Source organism: Hemiscyllium ocellatum, chromosome 7 (assembly GCF_020745735.1).
Source record: "Hemiscyllium ocellatum isolate sHemOce1 chromosome 7, sHemOce1.pat.X.cur, whole genome shotgun sequence".
Lineage (NCBI taxonomy): Eukaryota > Metazoa > Chordata > Chondrichthyes > Orectolobiformes > Hemiscylliidae > Hemiscyllium > Hemiscyllium ocellatum.
The window spans coordinates 4,047,403-4,064,236 of NC_083407.1; the positions used below are offsets into that span (position 1 = coordinate 4,047,403).

General features: G+C 43.0%; 1 protein-coding gene across 2 annotated transcripts in view; it reads left to right on the top strand.

Annotated features, from left to right (window-relative positions):
* Positions 1-8,282, top strand: part of LOC132817690 (FYVE and coiled-coil domain-containing protein 1-like) — a 67,367-nt gene extending 59,085 nt beyond the window's left edge. For both annotated transcript variants that reach the window (XM_060828204.1, XM_060828205.1), the window contains exons 11-12: positions 5,221-5,367; positions 5,875-8,282. In XM_060828204.1, the coding sequence (XP_060684187.1) occupies positions 5,221-5,367; positions 5,875-5,980 (253 nt within the window). In that variant the 3' untranslated portion in view covers positions 5,981-8,282. The remainder of the gene's footprint in view (positions 1-5,220; positions 5,368-5,874) is intronic.
* The last annotated feature ends 8,552 nt before the right edge of the window (positions 8,283-16,834 follow it).

Here is a 16,834-nt window from a genome sequence, read left to right on the forward strand (position 1 = left end):
TTTCCACTGTGGCAAAGTTTTTGCCCGAAACGTTGATTTTTCCTGCTCCTCGGATGCTGCCTGACCTGCTGTGCTTTTCCAGCACCACTCTAATCTAGACTCTGGTTTCCAGCATCTGCAGTCATTGTTTTTACCTGGGACATATAAAGACACAGTGCTGGTTGTTGAAGAAAGGCATTGTGGGAAATGATGTGGTAAAAGAAACTAAGCCAGTGACATTAGTGAAGGTAGTAAAGGAGACCACCAAGAAGAGCTGAGGAGCTGCAGCCTAGGCACGGGCTGGGTATAGCGTTAGCGCCTGATCTCTGTAAGGAATTTGCTTCTGTGGGTAAAGTTTACTCAGAAAGAACAGGGGGAGAAGGGAAAGAAGTTATAATTTTGAGAGATACAGGATCTAACCAGTTGCTGATAGTAACAGATGAGTGACTATGCACTCTTTCTGATCTGTTACCCGAGAGTGTGGTAATTTGTGGGATAAATGGATAGAAATTTAGCATTCCCCTATATAAGATCAGGTTAGAGTGCCAACTTCAGACTGGGGAAGTTACAGTGGGGAATATTGACAAGGTGTCAGTCCCAGGAATTCAGTTTGTTCTTGGGAATGATTTGACAGGATCCAAGGTGGGAGTGACACCCTTGTTGTGGAGAAGCCCAAGGAAGGCCAGGGAATGGAGTAGTTAAAAAGAAGAATACCCTGGTATTTTCCAAGACTGCGTAGAAACAAGATCCCATTATCATAAATCACACCACAAAGCAAAAACTAAAGAGAAAGATGAAGGAGTTGAGGTTCAGTTAGCGGACACCTGTTTGATGTAATAGTGCAGGAAAAACGTAAACAGAGGGAAGTGTTTAGTCCTGAAAGGCTAATGGATTTACAACAGAAAAACAAGACAATAAAAGATGTACATGTTGATGGATACTCAGAAAAGATGTCAGAGAATATTCCTATGGGTTATTATTTTAAAGATAGAATCCTAAGACGGAAATGGAGATCACAGCAGATTAACGCAGAGGAGAAATGGGCTGAATTACACCAGATTGTGTTGCCGGTGGCATACAGACAGGAAGTGTTATGGGTAACACATGAACTACCTGTAGGAGGTCATTTGTGTGTATAGAAGACTCAGGCTAAGGTACAAAAACATTTTTATTGGCCTGGAATGTACAAGGATGTGGTAAACTTGTGCTGTATATGTTATACATGCCAAATGGTAGGTAAGCCACAGACAGTAATAAAACCAGCACCTTTGTTGCCAATTCCCGCATTCTAAGGACCTTTCACATGGGTTATAATTGATTGTGTAGGTCCCCTCCCAAAAACTAAAAGTGGAAATTAGTACTTCTTAACTATAATTGATGTGTCTGCCAGATGTCTGGAGGCAGTTCTGTTAAGGAGTATCAAGGTATGGCCTACCCAGAGAGCTAGGCTGTTTAAAGAAGTCACGGATAGCTTAGGTATACAGCACTTTAAATCAAGTCGGTATTATTCTGAATCCTGGACAAGCCCCCACACTGTTACAACATGGCGGTGAATCCCTCTGCTAATTAAACCAAACATCCAGAAAAACTCACCTTGCATCATAATCTGTTAAAATATGAGTGGCAGAGAACTCCCCAAATTCCACTATTTAAAGAAAAACATCAATTTTTTTCTTTAACTCTAAAAGTGAACAGTAAACAACAATTATTTACAACAGCAAGCCTCTTTTCTCTTGAAGGTTTGTTATCTACCTCCAACTCTATAGCAATATACTGATCCAATAAAAGTCCCTATTAAAATTACATCAAATTAATTTTCAAAACCACCCAGCGACTGTTGTCATTGGCATCTGTCTTCCTCTGGCTGTAGGTCTTCCTGGGTCAACTTCACTCTTTTGCTGCAGAGATGTTTTAGGTGAAAAAGGTACCTTTGATAGAGAGTGTTTTGGATGACAGTCTCTACCTTTAGATGGCAGGTTGTCACTCTCTCTCTGGCTAGCTTACTCATACCCCAAACATCAGATCAGCTTATTGATTCAATGTCGTCAAAACAGTAAAATTCAGACTCAATTGGGTTTTATATCCTGGGGTATAATTTAAACTGATTGGTTAAATTCAAATGGTGGTCAAAACGACACGTATCTATTTTACAGCAATATGTTACATATTTTCAATTTTCCAGTACACTCTGAGACTGCCTGCAAACTCTCACTGCCAAAACAGCCTTCACTCTCTCTTAAAGGTACAGTACATGTCTTCAACTTCATAACATGTAGGACTGATCAAGAGGGCGGTGCCGAGTTGGAGGATTGTAAGGTCAAGGGAGGGGAGATGAGGAAACTGGTGAAATCAACATTGGTCCAATGTGGTTGGAGGGTCCCGAGGCGGAAGATGAGGTGATATTTCTCCAGGTGTCTGGTGGATAGGATTTGGCGGGGGAGGTGGTCCAGGACTTGCATGCCCTTGGTGGAGTGGAAGGAGGAGTTGAAGTCTTCGGCCACAGGACAGTGGGGTTGTTTAGTGCATGTGTTCCAGGGATGTTCTCTGACACAAGTTGGTGTCCTCGCTCCCCAGTATAGAACAGACCACATCAAGAGCAATAGACCTGTCTAGCTTCCTTCCCACTTATCTGCTCCACCCTTCACTCCAACCTATCACTGTTTCCTCTGACCTTCATCTACCTATCACATTCCCAGCTACCTTCCCCCTAGCTCCACTCCCCTCCCATTTAACTCTCAGCCCCCTTGGGACCCTCTATATTCCTGATGAAGAGGTTATGCTCGAAACATCGACTTCCCTTCTTCTTGGATACTGCCTGATTGGCTGTGCTTTTCCAACGTCACATTTTTTGACACATATTTACATACAGATTCATACACACATACATTCACAGACATGGACTCACAGACACCATCAAACACACACCTAAACACACACTCCATCCAGTATTAAACAGCAAATCATTCCCTATACACAGCACATACTGTAGGTGTAAATCATGGTGTTGGTTCCCAGGTTTTTTTAGCCACTAGATTAGGCCTCATTCTGCTTCAGATTGGTGAACTGCAGTGTGTCATAGAAATGATATTGTCTTCATCAGAATCTGTTATCCATTCTGATTACTGCTGGGTTATAAGGGTCATACACACTGAGTAATGCAAGGTTACAATAGTCATACACAGTGAATGATACAAGACACATCTATGATATTCTGTTGATATGTGACGCTTAATTATCCTGACTGTCCAGATTTTCCCATTAACATGAACCAACCAACAATCCAGCCTGTGCCAACACCATCATTGTTGGTTTATTTTACATTAAGAATGTGATCAGGTTCACAATAGCAACTTTTATTTATGAAGCATCTCCAAAATACAAGTACTCACCAAGATGACACCAAGCCACTAGTGCACAATGGCTAATTGAATGTTAAAAAGATAGATTTTAAAGACAGATGGGGTAGTCTAGGGAGAGAATTCCAGAGCTCAGGGCCTAAGTAGCTGAAGTCTTATCTGCAGTTGGCAGAACAATTAAAATCGGGAGGATAGAATTGGAGGAACAAATTTGTTAGAGTTCTTTGATGGAGTTACCAGGAAGGTTGACGAGGGCAGGGTGGTACAGGTAATCTACATGGTGAAAATGATGACTGCAGATGCTAGAGATCAGAGTCAAAATGTGTGGTGTTGGAAAAGCACATCAGGTCAGGTGGCATTTGAGGAGAAGGAGAGTCGACATACCTGGCATTTGCCCTTCATCAGGCTTATGCCCAAAACATTGACTCTCTTGCTGTTCGGATGCTGCCTGACCTGCTGTAATCTATATGGATTTCAGTAAGGCCTTTGATAAGGTTCCACAGGATAGGCTGCTCTGTAAGGTTAGATCATGTGGAATCCAGAGGGAGCTGACTAATTGGATACACAATTGGGTGGATGGTAGGAAGCAGAGGGTAATAGTGAAAGGATGTTTGTCAGACTGGAGACCTGTGACTAGTGGAGTGCCTCAGGGGTCAGTGCTGGGCCCATTACTCTTGGTTATCTACATTAATGATTTAGATGAAAATGTCCAAGACATGACTAGTAAGTTTACTGATGACACTAAAACAGGCAGTATCATGGAGAGTGAGGAAGGTTATCAGAAATTGCAGCAGGACCTTGATCAGCTGGGGGAGTGGGCCCAGAAATGGCAAATGGAGTTTAATATAGATAATTTGAAATGTCAAATCAAGGTAGGAGTTTCACGGTAAATGATAGGGCCTTAAGGAGTGTAGTAGAAAAGAAGGATCTTAGAGTTAAGGTGCATGGTTCTCTGAAAGTGGAGTCCCAGGTAGACAGGGCAGTGAAGAAGGCTTTTGGCACACTGATCTTCAGTCAGGGCATTGAGTGTGGAAGTTGGGAAGTTTTGTTGGAGTTCTACAGGACATTGATGAGGCCGCACATGGAGTATTGTGATCAGTGTTGGTCACCTTGCCATAGGAAGGATGTTATTAAACTGGAAAGAGCACAGAAGAAATTTACAAGGATGTTACCAGGACTCAAGGGTCTGAGTTATAGGGAGAGGTTGGACAAGCTAGGACCTTTTTTTTAGAGCTGAAGAGACTGAATGAGGACTTTTATAGAAGTGTAGAAGATCATGAAAGGCATGGATAGGGTGAATGCACTCAGTCTTTTTCCCAGGACTGGGGAATCTAGTACTAAAGGGCATTAGTTTAAGATTAGAGGAGAAGGAATAAAAGGGAACCTGAGGGGCAACATTTTTACACAGTGGGTGGTAAGCACTTGGAATGAGCTGTCAGGGGAAGTGGTTGAGGTGGATACTTTAACAACATTTGGACAAATACATGGATGGAAAAGGTTTAGTGGGCCAAGTGCAGGGAAATGGGGCTAGCGTGGATGGACATTTTGGTCGGCATGGACCAGTTTGGGCCAAAGGGCCTGTCTCCATGCTATAGGACTCTATGACTCTATGAACACGGAGATCCTGGAATGTTATTGAGCTGAAGGAGGTTATGGAGACAGAAGGCATAAGATGTAGCAAGAATTGAAAACAAGGCTGAGAATTGTAAAATCCAGACATTGATAGACCTGTGAGTCAATCACACAGTTTGATTGAAAGGGCTGATTAGGAATGTCCTATGAGACCTTCACATCAAAAACTCTTTTTGAAGTTAAAAGGGTATATACAGTTGTACAGTATTTAATTTCTGTATCAGTGAAATTCACTCTTCATATTCATTTTGAGAATGAGGAGAGCTGAAGAAGATTTGAAGGCAACTTTGAAAAAGACACAAGAAAACGCAAAAAGCAGGGAGGAGGAATCCCACCGTGAAATTCAGGTTCTCAGGGAAACAGTCAGATCCCTGAAGGACCGAACAGTGGAACTGCTAAGGTAAGGCACTGAGTAACACAAAAAACCTCACTGAATGAAAGCTGAAAGGGACCATCAGAAGAGGCAAATTTATTATTTCAACTAAGTGTGATAAGGTATGGAATGTGGTAGTGCATGGAGGGTGACAGTGTGTGCAGCGTGTGTGGCATGTTCAGTGAATGTGATTGTGTGCAGTGTGTGTGACATGATGTACAGTGAGTGTGATTGTGTGTAATCAGTTTGACATAGCTTGTAGTGAGTGTGACAGGATGTCCATTGAGAGTAACAGGGTATGTGGTGATTATGTGCAGATATGGAGTTTAATAGGATCTGAAGAGTGTGAGACAGAATGTATGGATAGTGAGTTGATAAGGTGTGCGATGAGTGCGACAGCGTATACAATGATTGTGACAGGGTTTCGTAGTAAGTGTGACACAATGGATATATAGTGTGTCACAGTGTGAGTAGTGAGTATGACGAGATGAGTGACAGGATGTGTAATTAATATTGACTCTGTGTCTCTCCCAGGGAGAAGGATATCCTGTGGCAGAAATCGAATAATTTGGAGTTTAGCCAGCGACAATTGGATCAGAAACATTTGTCGAGAAAAGATCAATTTGGAAGCAAGAAATGAATTTAATCAGTAGCTGGAAACTTGAGAGCTTCAATGGGTTCTGTCTTCTGTTGGTGCCTGGAGTGGGTGAAATTCTGATCCTTTTTGATAAGTGGGGTACTGGTAGATGGTGAGCACTTTCTGTATTAAAAGCTGAAGGGGAGGATTTGTAATGAGCACGTGTTAATACTCTGGAACAGTACCAGAGTATCTGGATCACATTTATTTGGATCTCCTTTCTCAGTTGTAATTCCCACAGTCTGTAACGGCTGTCAGTGGACTCATGAAAAGTTTGATAAAACAAACTCACCATAGTGCAGGGGTTCGTTTTCCACATAGCATTTATACATTGCTTTTTTCAAATGTTTGTTCAATTTATTTTGATAAATTATCTTTGAATTCCGCTGATTCCAGTCAGTGAACACCAAGCTAACAACTGCCTGCTGAAACTGTACTGTCTTTCCTGCCTTGCCTTCTTTAAAGAAGAACTTGGATTCCTTTTGCATCCCTCAGAACCTTAGGAAGACCCAAAACACTCCACAGCACAAGTGGGAGCTTCATAGTAGACTGACTGCTCCTGCAACTAACTGACAGCCAGCAGGTTCCCCAAGAACAGGATGACCCATAATGTCTGTCTGTAGATACTGGCTGAAGGATAGATAAGCAGCAGGATGTTGAGCAGTGCCGCTGGCTGTGTGAGCAGTCCTCACTGCTGACCATTGTGTTGTACAAGATGATCTGCACAATTCCTCACCAAGAGCTATATTTGTTACCTCAGAGGTACAGTATTTCCTTATAGGAATCAACAGGATCTACTGGGATAAAGGGATAATCACTTGGGAGCCTAACATGAAGAGACTCTTGTAATAAACAGGATGTAGCTAAGTGTAGAATAGGTAAAGTACACATTTTTATAGAGACTACAAGGAGGACCTGAGCATACAATCTCACTTACTCTTGAGTTGTTCTCCCACCAATTCCAATCACACAATCAGAGTGGGTGATAGCACTGTTAAACCTTACCAGACCCATGCACCCTTTTACAATGCTGCTTTCCTCTTTATCCAGTCATGCCAAGAGGATCTGAACACCTGAAAGATAATACAAAACTATTTACCTTCCTTTGAAAAAGAAAGAACAGGAAATGGCATCACCTACCTTAAGAGACCAAGACCTATAAAGAGAGGCACACATACCACCAGCATTCCATGAGGATTGATCCTCTGACAATGTGGTACTCCCTCAGCACTTACCCTCTGACAGTGCAGCATTCCCTGAGTACTGACCTTCCAATAGTGCAGCCCTCCCTCAGTACTTAACATCCAACAGTGCAGCACTTCCTCAGCACTGACCCTCCAAGGGTGAAGTACTCCCTCAATACTGACTCTCCGACAGTACAGCACTCCCTCAATACTGACCCTCTGACAGTGCAGCACTCCCTCAGCACTGACCCTCTGACAGTGCGACACTCTCTCAGTACTGACCCTCTGACAGTGTGGCACGCCCTCAATACTGACCCTCTGAAAATGCAGCTCTCCCTCAGTACTGACTCTCCAACAGTGCGGCACTCCCTCAGTATTGACCCTCTGAAAATGCAGCTTTCCCTCAGTACTGACCCCCTGACAGTGCAGCACACCCTCAGTACTGACCTTCCAACAGTGCGTCACTCCCTCAATACTGACCCTCTGACAGTGCAGCTCTCCTCAGTACTGACCCTGAAACAGTGTGGCATTCCCTCAGTACTGACCCCCTGACAGTGCGACACTCCCTCAGTATTGACCCTCTGACAATATGGCACTCCCTCAGTACTGACCCTTCAACAGTGCAGCTCTCCGTCAGTACTGGCTCTTTCTTCTGTAGAGTCATAATAGAGTTGAAACATTAAATCTCTCTCCACAGATGCTGATAGCTTTGTGGAATATTTCCACATTTCAGTCATTTAATTCTTCTTAAGGCTGGGGGTTTTGTCCATTTTGTGCTCTCATATCAGCACATCCATTGTGCTTTTCCTTACATTTTTCTTTGTTGGAATTACACTGGTTTCACAATGGTAATGATATTTCAGCTGTCCATCTCTGGTCATTACACCAGTCAAGGTACTAGGACTCTCAGGAATGAATGCAATAAAATAGCCCGTGCACCCCAAAGTTATGGTGAGCCATTCTGCACTACTTCAAACAGTGTGTACCTTTAGTTCTATAATCTTAACATAAGAAAGAAAAATGATCTGACATCTCAGGGTTAATACATTTCGTACATTTGCATTATTTCTTTTCCAAGTATAAAATGTGATGTATAAAATGTGGCAGCTGAAAATGTGTTGGTGGTCAAAGCACAGCAGGCCAGGCAGCATCTCAGGAATAGAGAATTCGATGTTTCGAGCAAACGTCGAATTCTCTATTCCTGAGATGCTGCCTGGCCTGCTGTGCTTTGACCAGCAACACATTTTCAGCTGTGATCTCCAGCATCTGCAGACCTCAGTTTTTACTATAAAATGTGGCAGTTAATTTGTGCACAGTAAGATCCCAGGAATTGCCAAGTGATATAATCACATGACCTATTTATTAGTAATGTTGGTCAGAAGGTACATCTTGGACACAGGGTTTCCAGTGGTGCACTGAGATCATTCAATTATCTACTGACTTTTTTTTAACCTTTTAAATGTTTTTAAATTGTGTATTGAAATAGGAAAATAACTCCCTTAAAAAGCAGGGGTTACAAAAGGATTACTGTTTTTTTTGAAAGAAAGTAACTGTCATTCATCGTAAACACTGTTTATAAAGCATAATAAAAACCAAAAGAATTATGGATGCTGTAAATAGAAACAAAAACATAAATTGCTGAGGAATGGTCACTCGACCCAAAACATTAACTCTGATTTCTCTTCATAGATGCTGCCAGACCTGCTGAGCTTTTCCAGCGACTTCTGATTTTATTATTGTTTACACAACTGCTGGTTCAATCAGAAGTAGGAAAAGAAACTAAGAAGTTGGAACAAAGATTGGGTACATATGGAAATACAGCTAGCAGCATGTAACCACTAATTATCAAGACAATTGATCATTGATCTGCCAATCAATGCCCAGGGTAGATAAGGACCCCTGGCACGGTGGCTCAGTGGTTAGCACTGCTGTCTCACAGCACCAGAGACCCAGGTCAATTCTCGCCTTAGATGACTGACTGTGTGGAGTTTGCACATTCTCCCCGTGTCTGCGTGGGTTTCCTCCAGATGCTCCTGTTTCCTCCCACAGTCCGAAAATGTGCAGGTTAGGTAAATTGGCCATGCTAAATTGCCCATAGTGTTAGATGAAGGGGAATGGGTCTTGGTAGGTTGCGCTTCGGAGGATCGGTGTGGACTTGTTGGTCCAAAGGGCCTTTGTCCACACTGTAAGTAATCTAATCTAAGTAACCTCTGATTTATATCGGGAGAAGTCTTCAAACCTCCACCAGGTCAGGAGCTCTCCCTTGTTCTCCGCAGGATAAGCGACTGAAGGAAACCTGTTTATTTTCCCTTCAACAGTCGTGCAAATTATGCCTTTTAATAAATAAGCCAGAGACCATTGATATGAGTGAACCAGCCACTCTGAGTCTCCTGCAAACCAGTAGAAGCATCTGGAGAAGGAGGACAATGAAACAATGCTTTGATCAGCATAAGAAACATCTCAGCAGATCCTGTGAACAGAAAACCACTGAGTTGCTTTCTCTCTGCTCAAAAGTCCTCTATTTCTTTCCCTGCCTGTGTGTTTGTGTGTGTAAGGGGGAGTATATAAGGGGAATAGAGTTGTAACTAATGGAGTTATATACTGATGCTTCATAATTGTTTACTTGTAGGGTGTCTATTTATTTGTAATAAATAGTGATTCTTGTCAAGAACCAAAAATGTGATCTGTACTTTCCATCAACCTGGGTCTGAAAGACAGATAGAAATTCTATTTTTAAATTTTTTAAATCTTGTGACAACTCAGGGAATAGCATCTTTATTTCATAGCTCACATGCTGCCCCAATGAGCCATAATAATTAGAGGATCTTATTGGCAGTACATTCATCATCATCATCAGCGGTCTGCTGCAGACAAGGATGGCTCTCTTTCAATCTCAGGGAGAGTCCATACCTGGCTGTACTGTCTAACGCAGCCACCACGGGCTCTGTTACATGTGGTGCAGAAGGGGTGGTTGGGGCATTGGTGGGCTCTGTTACACATGGTCATGGAAAGGGGTGGGTGGGGCATTGGTGGGCTCTGTTACACGTGGTCATGGGAAGGGGTGGGTGGGGCATTGGTGGGCTCTGTTACACGTGGTCATGGGAAGGGGTGGGTGGGGCATTGGTGGGCTCTGTTACACGTGGTCATGGGAAGGGTGGGTGGGGCATTGGTGTAGCAGCATGCTCCTTTCTCTGTTTTCTCTTGGCTTCCACTTTTTTCCAACGGTAAGTCTCAATATACTCAATGCCTTCCCAAATGCTCCTCTTCCACTTTGGATGGTCTTGGGGCCAGTGATTCCCAGATGTCTTTGGGAATGTCGCACTTTGCCAGTGAGGCCTTGAGAGTATCCCTGAAGTGTTTCATCTGTTCACCCTGTGGTTCACCTGCCATTTCAATGCTGGGAGCAGACTTCCTGCTTGGGGGTCTCATTTCGTTATGCTGACGACATGCCCAGCTCATTGTAGCCGCTCAAGGGTGGTCAGTGCCTCAATGTTCAGGATGTTGGCCTGGTCGAGAATACTAGTGCTGGTGCACCTGTCTTCCCAGTGAACTTGCAGGATCTTGTGTAGGCAGCATTGGTAATACTGCTCCAGTGCCTTGAGGTGTCTGCTGTAGACAACTGAAATGGATACATTGGTGATTGTCTTTTAAAATTCTACAGATTGTGGAAAGGTTCCTGAAGGCTGGAAAATAGTGAATGCAATCCTACCATTTCAGAAGGAGGAAAAAGGAGAAAAGACAAATACAGACATGTTAGTAGTCATGGTTATGTTACAATCTATTAAAAAGCATGTGATAAGAAGACATAAGACATGGCAGAAATTAAGCCATTCAACCCAAGGAGCCTGCTTTGCCATTCAATCATGGCTGATCAGTTTCTCAAACCCCATCTCCTGCTTTCTCCCCACAACCCTTGATCCGCTTGATATTCAGGAACCTATCTATCTCCATTTTAAATAGACTCAATGACCTGGCCTCCACAGCCTTCTGTGGCAAAGAATTCCGTGGATTCACCACTCTCTGGCTGAAGAACTTTCTCCCTATCTCCATTCTTTACTCTAAGGCTGTGCCCTTGGATCCATGTCTCTCCTACCAATGGAAACATCTTCCCAACGTCTACTCTGTCCAGGCCAATCAGTATTCTGCAAGTTTCAATTAGATCCCCCCTCATCCTTCCAAACTCTATCAAGTATAGATTAGATTAGATTGCTTACAGTGTGGAAACAGGCCCTTCAGCCCAACAAGTCCACACTGACCCGCCGAAGACAACCCACCCATACCCCTAAGTTTACCCCTTCACCTAACACTATGGCCAATTCACCTAACCTGCCCATCTTTGGACTGTGGGAGGAAACCGGAGCACCCGGAGGAAACGCACACAGACACGGGGAGAATGTGCAAACTCCACACAGTCGCCTGAGGCGGGAACTGAAATTCCTGATGAAGGGCTTTTGCCCAAAATGTCGATTTTCCTGCTCCTCGGATGCTGCCTGGCCTGCTGTGCTTTTCCAGCACCGCTCTGACCTAACCTGTCCAAATCCTTCTGCACCATCCCCCTCTCCTCAATAATACCTGCTCCTCCACCTATCTTTGTATCATCTGCAAACCTAGCCAGAATGTCCCCAGTTCCTTCATCTAGATTGTGGTTCCCAACACTGACCCTTGTGGAACACCACTTGTCACCAGCTGACATCCTGAGAAGGACCCTTTTATCCCCATTTTTTGCTTTCTGCCAGACAGCCAAGCTTCTGTCCATGCTAGTACCTTGCCTCTGGCACCAGGGACCCTTATCTTAGTAGCCTCCTGTGCTGCACCTTTTCAACAGCCTTCCTGAAGTGCAGGGTAGATAACATTCTTTGACTCTCCTTGGTCTAACCTGCTCATTACTTTCTCAAAGAATTCAAGCAGATTTGACAGGCATGACCTTCCCTTGATGAAATAATGCTGACTTTGCCATACACTTCCAAGTATTCAGAAATCTCACCCTTCACAACGGATTCCAGGATCTTACCCATGACCAAGGTTAGGCTAATTTATTTGTAATTTTCCATCTTTTGCCTTGCTCCCTTTCTAGACAGGGCAGTTACATTAGTGATTTTCCAGTCCTCTGGGACCCTTTCTGGTTTTAGCAATTCCTGAAAGATCGTCTCTAACAACATTTGGAAAGAATGGTAAAATTGGATGCATGGATTTATGGAAGGGAAATTATGATGACAAAGTTGGAATTTCTGTGGATGTTAATTGTAGCAGGAAGGAGAATCAGTGGATGTAATATATTTGTGTTTTCAGAAGGCGTTTGAAAAGGTCTCTCAGAGGACAGTGGTAAATGATGCATGGGATGGGGTGGAATTTGTCAGAGTACATTGAGAATTGATTTATGGATAGAGTACAGAGAATAGAAATAAATAATCTATTTTCTAAGGATGGCAGGTTGATGTTAGTGGGGTACAGTAAAGATCAATGCTTGATCCACAATTGTTCACAATTTATGACTAATTTGCATGTGGGCCCCTATTGTAATATTTCCAAGACTGGGGCGGCACGGTGACTCAGTGGTTAGCACTGCTTCCTCATGGTGCTAGGGACCTGGGTTTGATTCCAGCCTCAGGCAACTATGGAGTTAGCGTATTCTCCCTGTGTCTGTGTGGATATCGTCCCAATGCTCTGGTTTCCTCCCAGTCCAACGATGTGCAGGTTAGGTGGATTAGCCACAGGAAACAAAGGGTTACAGGTCTGGGTGGGATGCTGTTCGGAGAGTAAGTGCGGACTCGATGAGCCAAATAGCCTGCTTCCACACTTTGGAGATTCTATGATTCTATCAAACTGCATGGTAATACAGGTTGTGATGAGTGTGCAAGGAAGCTTCAAGTAGATTTGAACAAGCTGTGTGAATGGGTTAGAACAAGGAAATAGAACCTAATAAGTATGAAGTAATTACTTTTGATAGACAAAAAAGAAAAGACAGAATATCTTATAGAAGTGAGAGTTGGGAAGTGCAATTGTTCAAAGGGACCAGGGTGCCCTTGTCCATGAATCACTGAAAGTTAACATGCAGATACAGAAAGCAATTTGCAAGCAATTTATCACAAAGGGATTGAGCCTGACCAGGAGAGATTGAGGAGATGAGGTCTGTATTCCCTAGTCACAGGAGGATTCTCTCTGACCAGTCCAACAAAACTGTTGCTTCAGGAAGTTGATAATCTGTTATGTGATGCAATATGGCTCTCATTGAATGGCTGCTGGACATGTGTGGGTTGGGTTGTGGAGAGGAGTTATCAGTCTTTGCTGTTGGAACTATGGATTGGCGTAAGGTGAACGTATCATGACTGCTGCCAGGATAAAGGGCATTCATCAACTTTCTGTCAAGGGATAGTTACACACCAACTGAGACGATAAGACCATCTGGACTATTGAGTCTACTCCATCATTTGATAATGGCTGATTCACAACTTCATTCTCCTGCCTTCTCCCCATAAACCTTGATCCCCGTACTAATCAAGAAATGATCTATTTCTGTCTTGAAGACGTGCAAGGATTTGGCCTTCACAGCCTTCTGCGACAATGAGTTCCACAGAGTCGCCACCTTCTGGCTGAAGAAATGCCTCCTCATCTCAGTTCTAAAGGGGCTCAGAGGCTGTGCTCTTGGCTCCTAGTCTTTTCTACCAGTGCAAATATCTTCTCCATGTCTACTGTATCCAGACATTCCTGTAATCTGTAAGTTTCAATTAAATCCCCCTGCATCTTTTTAAACTGCATTGAGTACAGACCCAGATTCCTCAATCACTCCTGATCTGGCAAGCCCTTCATTCCAGGATCATTCTTGTAAACTTTCTCTGACCCCCTCCAAGGCCACCACAACATTCCTTAGACACAGAGCCCAAAACTGCTCTCCATATTCCAAATGCTGTCTGACCAGATGCTTAAACAATCTCAGCAGTACGTCATTGCTCTTGTCTTCTAACTATTTTACAGTTAAGATTTTACTCTACATTTTCTGAGCAAAGGTAGAGAGATGGCAGTAAAATCCTCTCCCCCGTCTTCAAGGCATGTGTGACTTCATGGACACATGTGTAGATAGTGAACTATATAACATTGCCAATGTCAATTGTTCTGACCTGGAAGGATTGTTGGAATGAAATCAGCCTGGATTTCTAAAGGGGAAATCATGTTTAAGTAACTTGCATTCCTCACTCTGTCCAAGTCTTTTTTCATCCTATCACCTGTATGTCCTTGCTTACTATGATCTGCCTGAACTGCTCGCAAACAAAGCATTTCACTGTACTGAGGTACACATGATAATAAATCAATCAAATATGCTGAGGAAACAAAACTTTGATGAATTGTAAACTGTGAAGCTGATGTAGAACTCCAACAGGACATTGGCAAGTTAATTGAGTGGTTAAAAAGGTGGCAGACAGGATTCAGTGCAGACAAGTGTGAAACGAATGCATTTTAAGATCATAATACAATTAAGAAGTAGGAACAGGAGTAGGCCATTTAACCCCTCGAGGCTGCTCCACCATTCAATAGGATCATTACAGATCCAACAGTCTTCACGTCCCACTTTTCTGCCATTTCTCCATAACCTGATTCCTCAATGGTTCAAGAATCTATTTACCTCAGCCTTAAGTATACATGTGGACCCTGCGCCCACAGCTGTCTGTGGCAAGGAGTTTTCACTGTACTCCTGTACTTCTGTACACATGACAATAAAATCTAAATCTAAATACAATTTAAATCTAAATCTCTATGAATACAAATTCTTCCTTATCTCAGTCTTAAATTGATACCCATTTATTCTGCGACTACCAGTGCAAATATCTTCTCCATGTCTACTGTATCCAGACATTCCTGTAATCTGTAAGTTTCAATTAAATCCCCCTGCATCTTTTTAAACTGCATTGAGTACAGACCCAGATTCCTCAATCACTCCTGATCTGGCAAGCCCTTCATTCCAGGATCATTCTTGTAAACTTTCTCTGACCCCCTCCAAGGCCACCACAACATTCCTTAGACACAGAGCCCAAAACTGCTCTAGATTCTCCCATGAGGGGAAACATTCTCTCAGCATTTACCCTGAAGAATCCATTATGTTTCAATGAGACCACTTCCCATCATTCTAAACTCCTATGCAGAGAGTCTCAAACTGTTTAACCTTTGGTCACATGGTAATCCTTTCATATCAGGGATTATCTTTGTGAACTTTCCCTGCACTTCCGCTATTGATATAATATCTTTCCTTGAATAAGGAGACCAAAACGATACTCAGTCCTCCTGCTGTGGTCTCACCAGCACCTGGAACAGTTGCAGTAAGATTTCCTAACCTTTTTACTCCAACATTCCATTCGCCTTCCTTTTTACCTGCTGCCCCTGTGCGCTAGCTTTCTGTGTTTTGTGCACAAGCCTCCTGACATCCTTTGTGTTGTAGCTTTATGCAGTTTTTCTCCAATTAAATAATACCCTGTTCTTTTGTTCATCCTTTCAAAATTAACAACTTTATATTTTCCCCCTTTATATTCCTTTTTGCCAACTTGATGCCCATTTACTTAATCTGTAAATATCTCTCTGTAAATTTGTTTGTATCCCTTTCACCATCTGCCTTTCCATCTATTTTTGTGTCGTTTGTAAATCTGGCTACAGTACATTCACTTCATTTCTCCAACTCATTACTATATTACTATCAGGACAGCACGGTGGCTCACAGCGCCAGGGACCCGGGTTTAATTCCTTCCTCGGGTGACTGTCTGTGTGGCTGTTGCACATTCTCCCCATGTCTGGGTGGGTTTCCTCCGGGTACTCTGGTTTTGTCTCACAATCCAAAGATGTGCAGGTCAGGTGAATTGGCCATGTTAAATTGCCCATAGTGTTAGGTGCATTAGTCAAGGGTAAATATAGGGTAGGGGAATGGGTCTGGTGGGTTACTCTTTGGAGAGTCAGTGTGGACTTGTTAGGTCAAAGGCCCTGTTTCTACACTGTAGGGATTCTAATTCTAAAGAGGTCTCATTAATGTCTTGTACAACCTTGACAAGAGGACATAGATTTAGAGCAATCTGCACAGGAAGCAAGGGTGTGCCAAAACATATATTTTCATGCAGTAAGTAGTTAGATTACGGAATTCACTTTCTGGAAGTGCGGTAGAGGCAGGTTCATTTGAGACATTGAATGGCTGTTTGAATAGTATGCAAGAGTACTGGGAAAAAAGAAAGCATGATGGGTAAAATTACCTCCTTCTGTACTGAATATTTCTGTTATTCTGTGTAAATTGAGGCTCATGGTATACTTGATGGCTGCAGCTGTGATGGTGGCCAATGCTAATATTACTTGTGAGTGATCCATCATTCCTGATGAAGGGTTTATGCTCGAAGTGTCAACCCTCCTGCTCCTCGGATGCTGCCTGACCAGTTGTGCTTTTCCAGCGCTAAATGTTTTGACTCTGATATCTAGCATCTGCAGTCCTCACTTTCTCCTTGTGATCCATAACCCCAGACTAATGGTCCAGGAACATGGGTTAAAATCCCACCATGGTGGATGGTGAAAGTTAAATCCTTTCTTTTCATTTGTGAATTAAATGTGAATTTTACAGATGTGCCCAGCATTATTCCCATCCCTAACGGACTTGCAACTGAGCTGCTCGCTGGATCATCTCAAAGGGCAGTGATAAATCAACTTATTG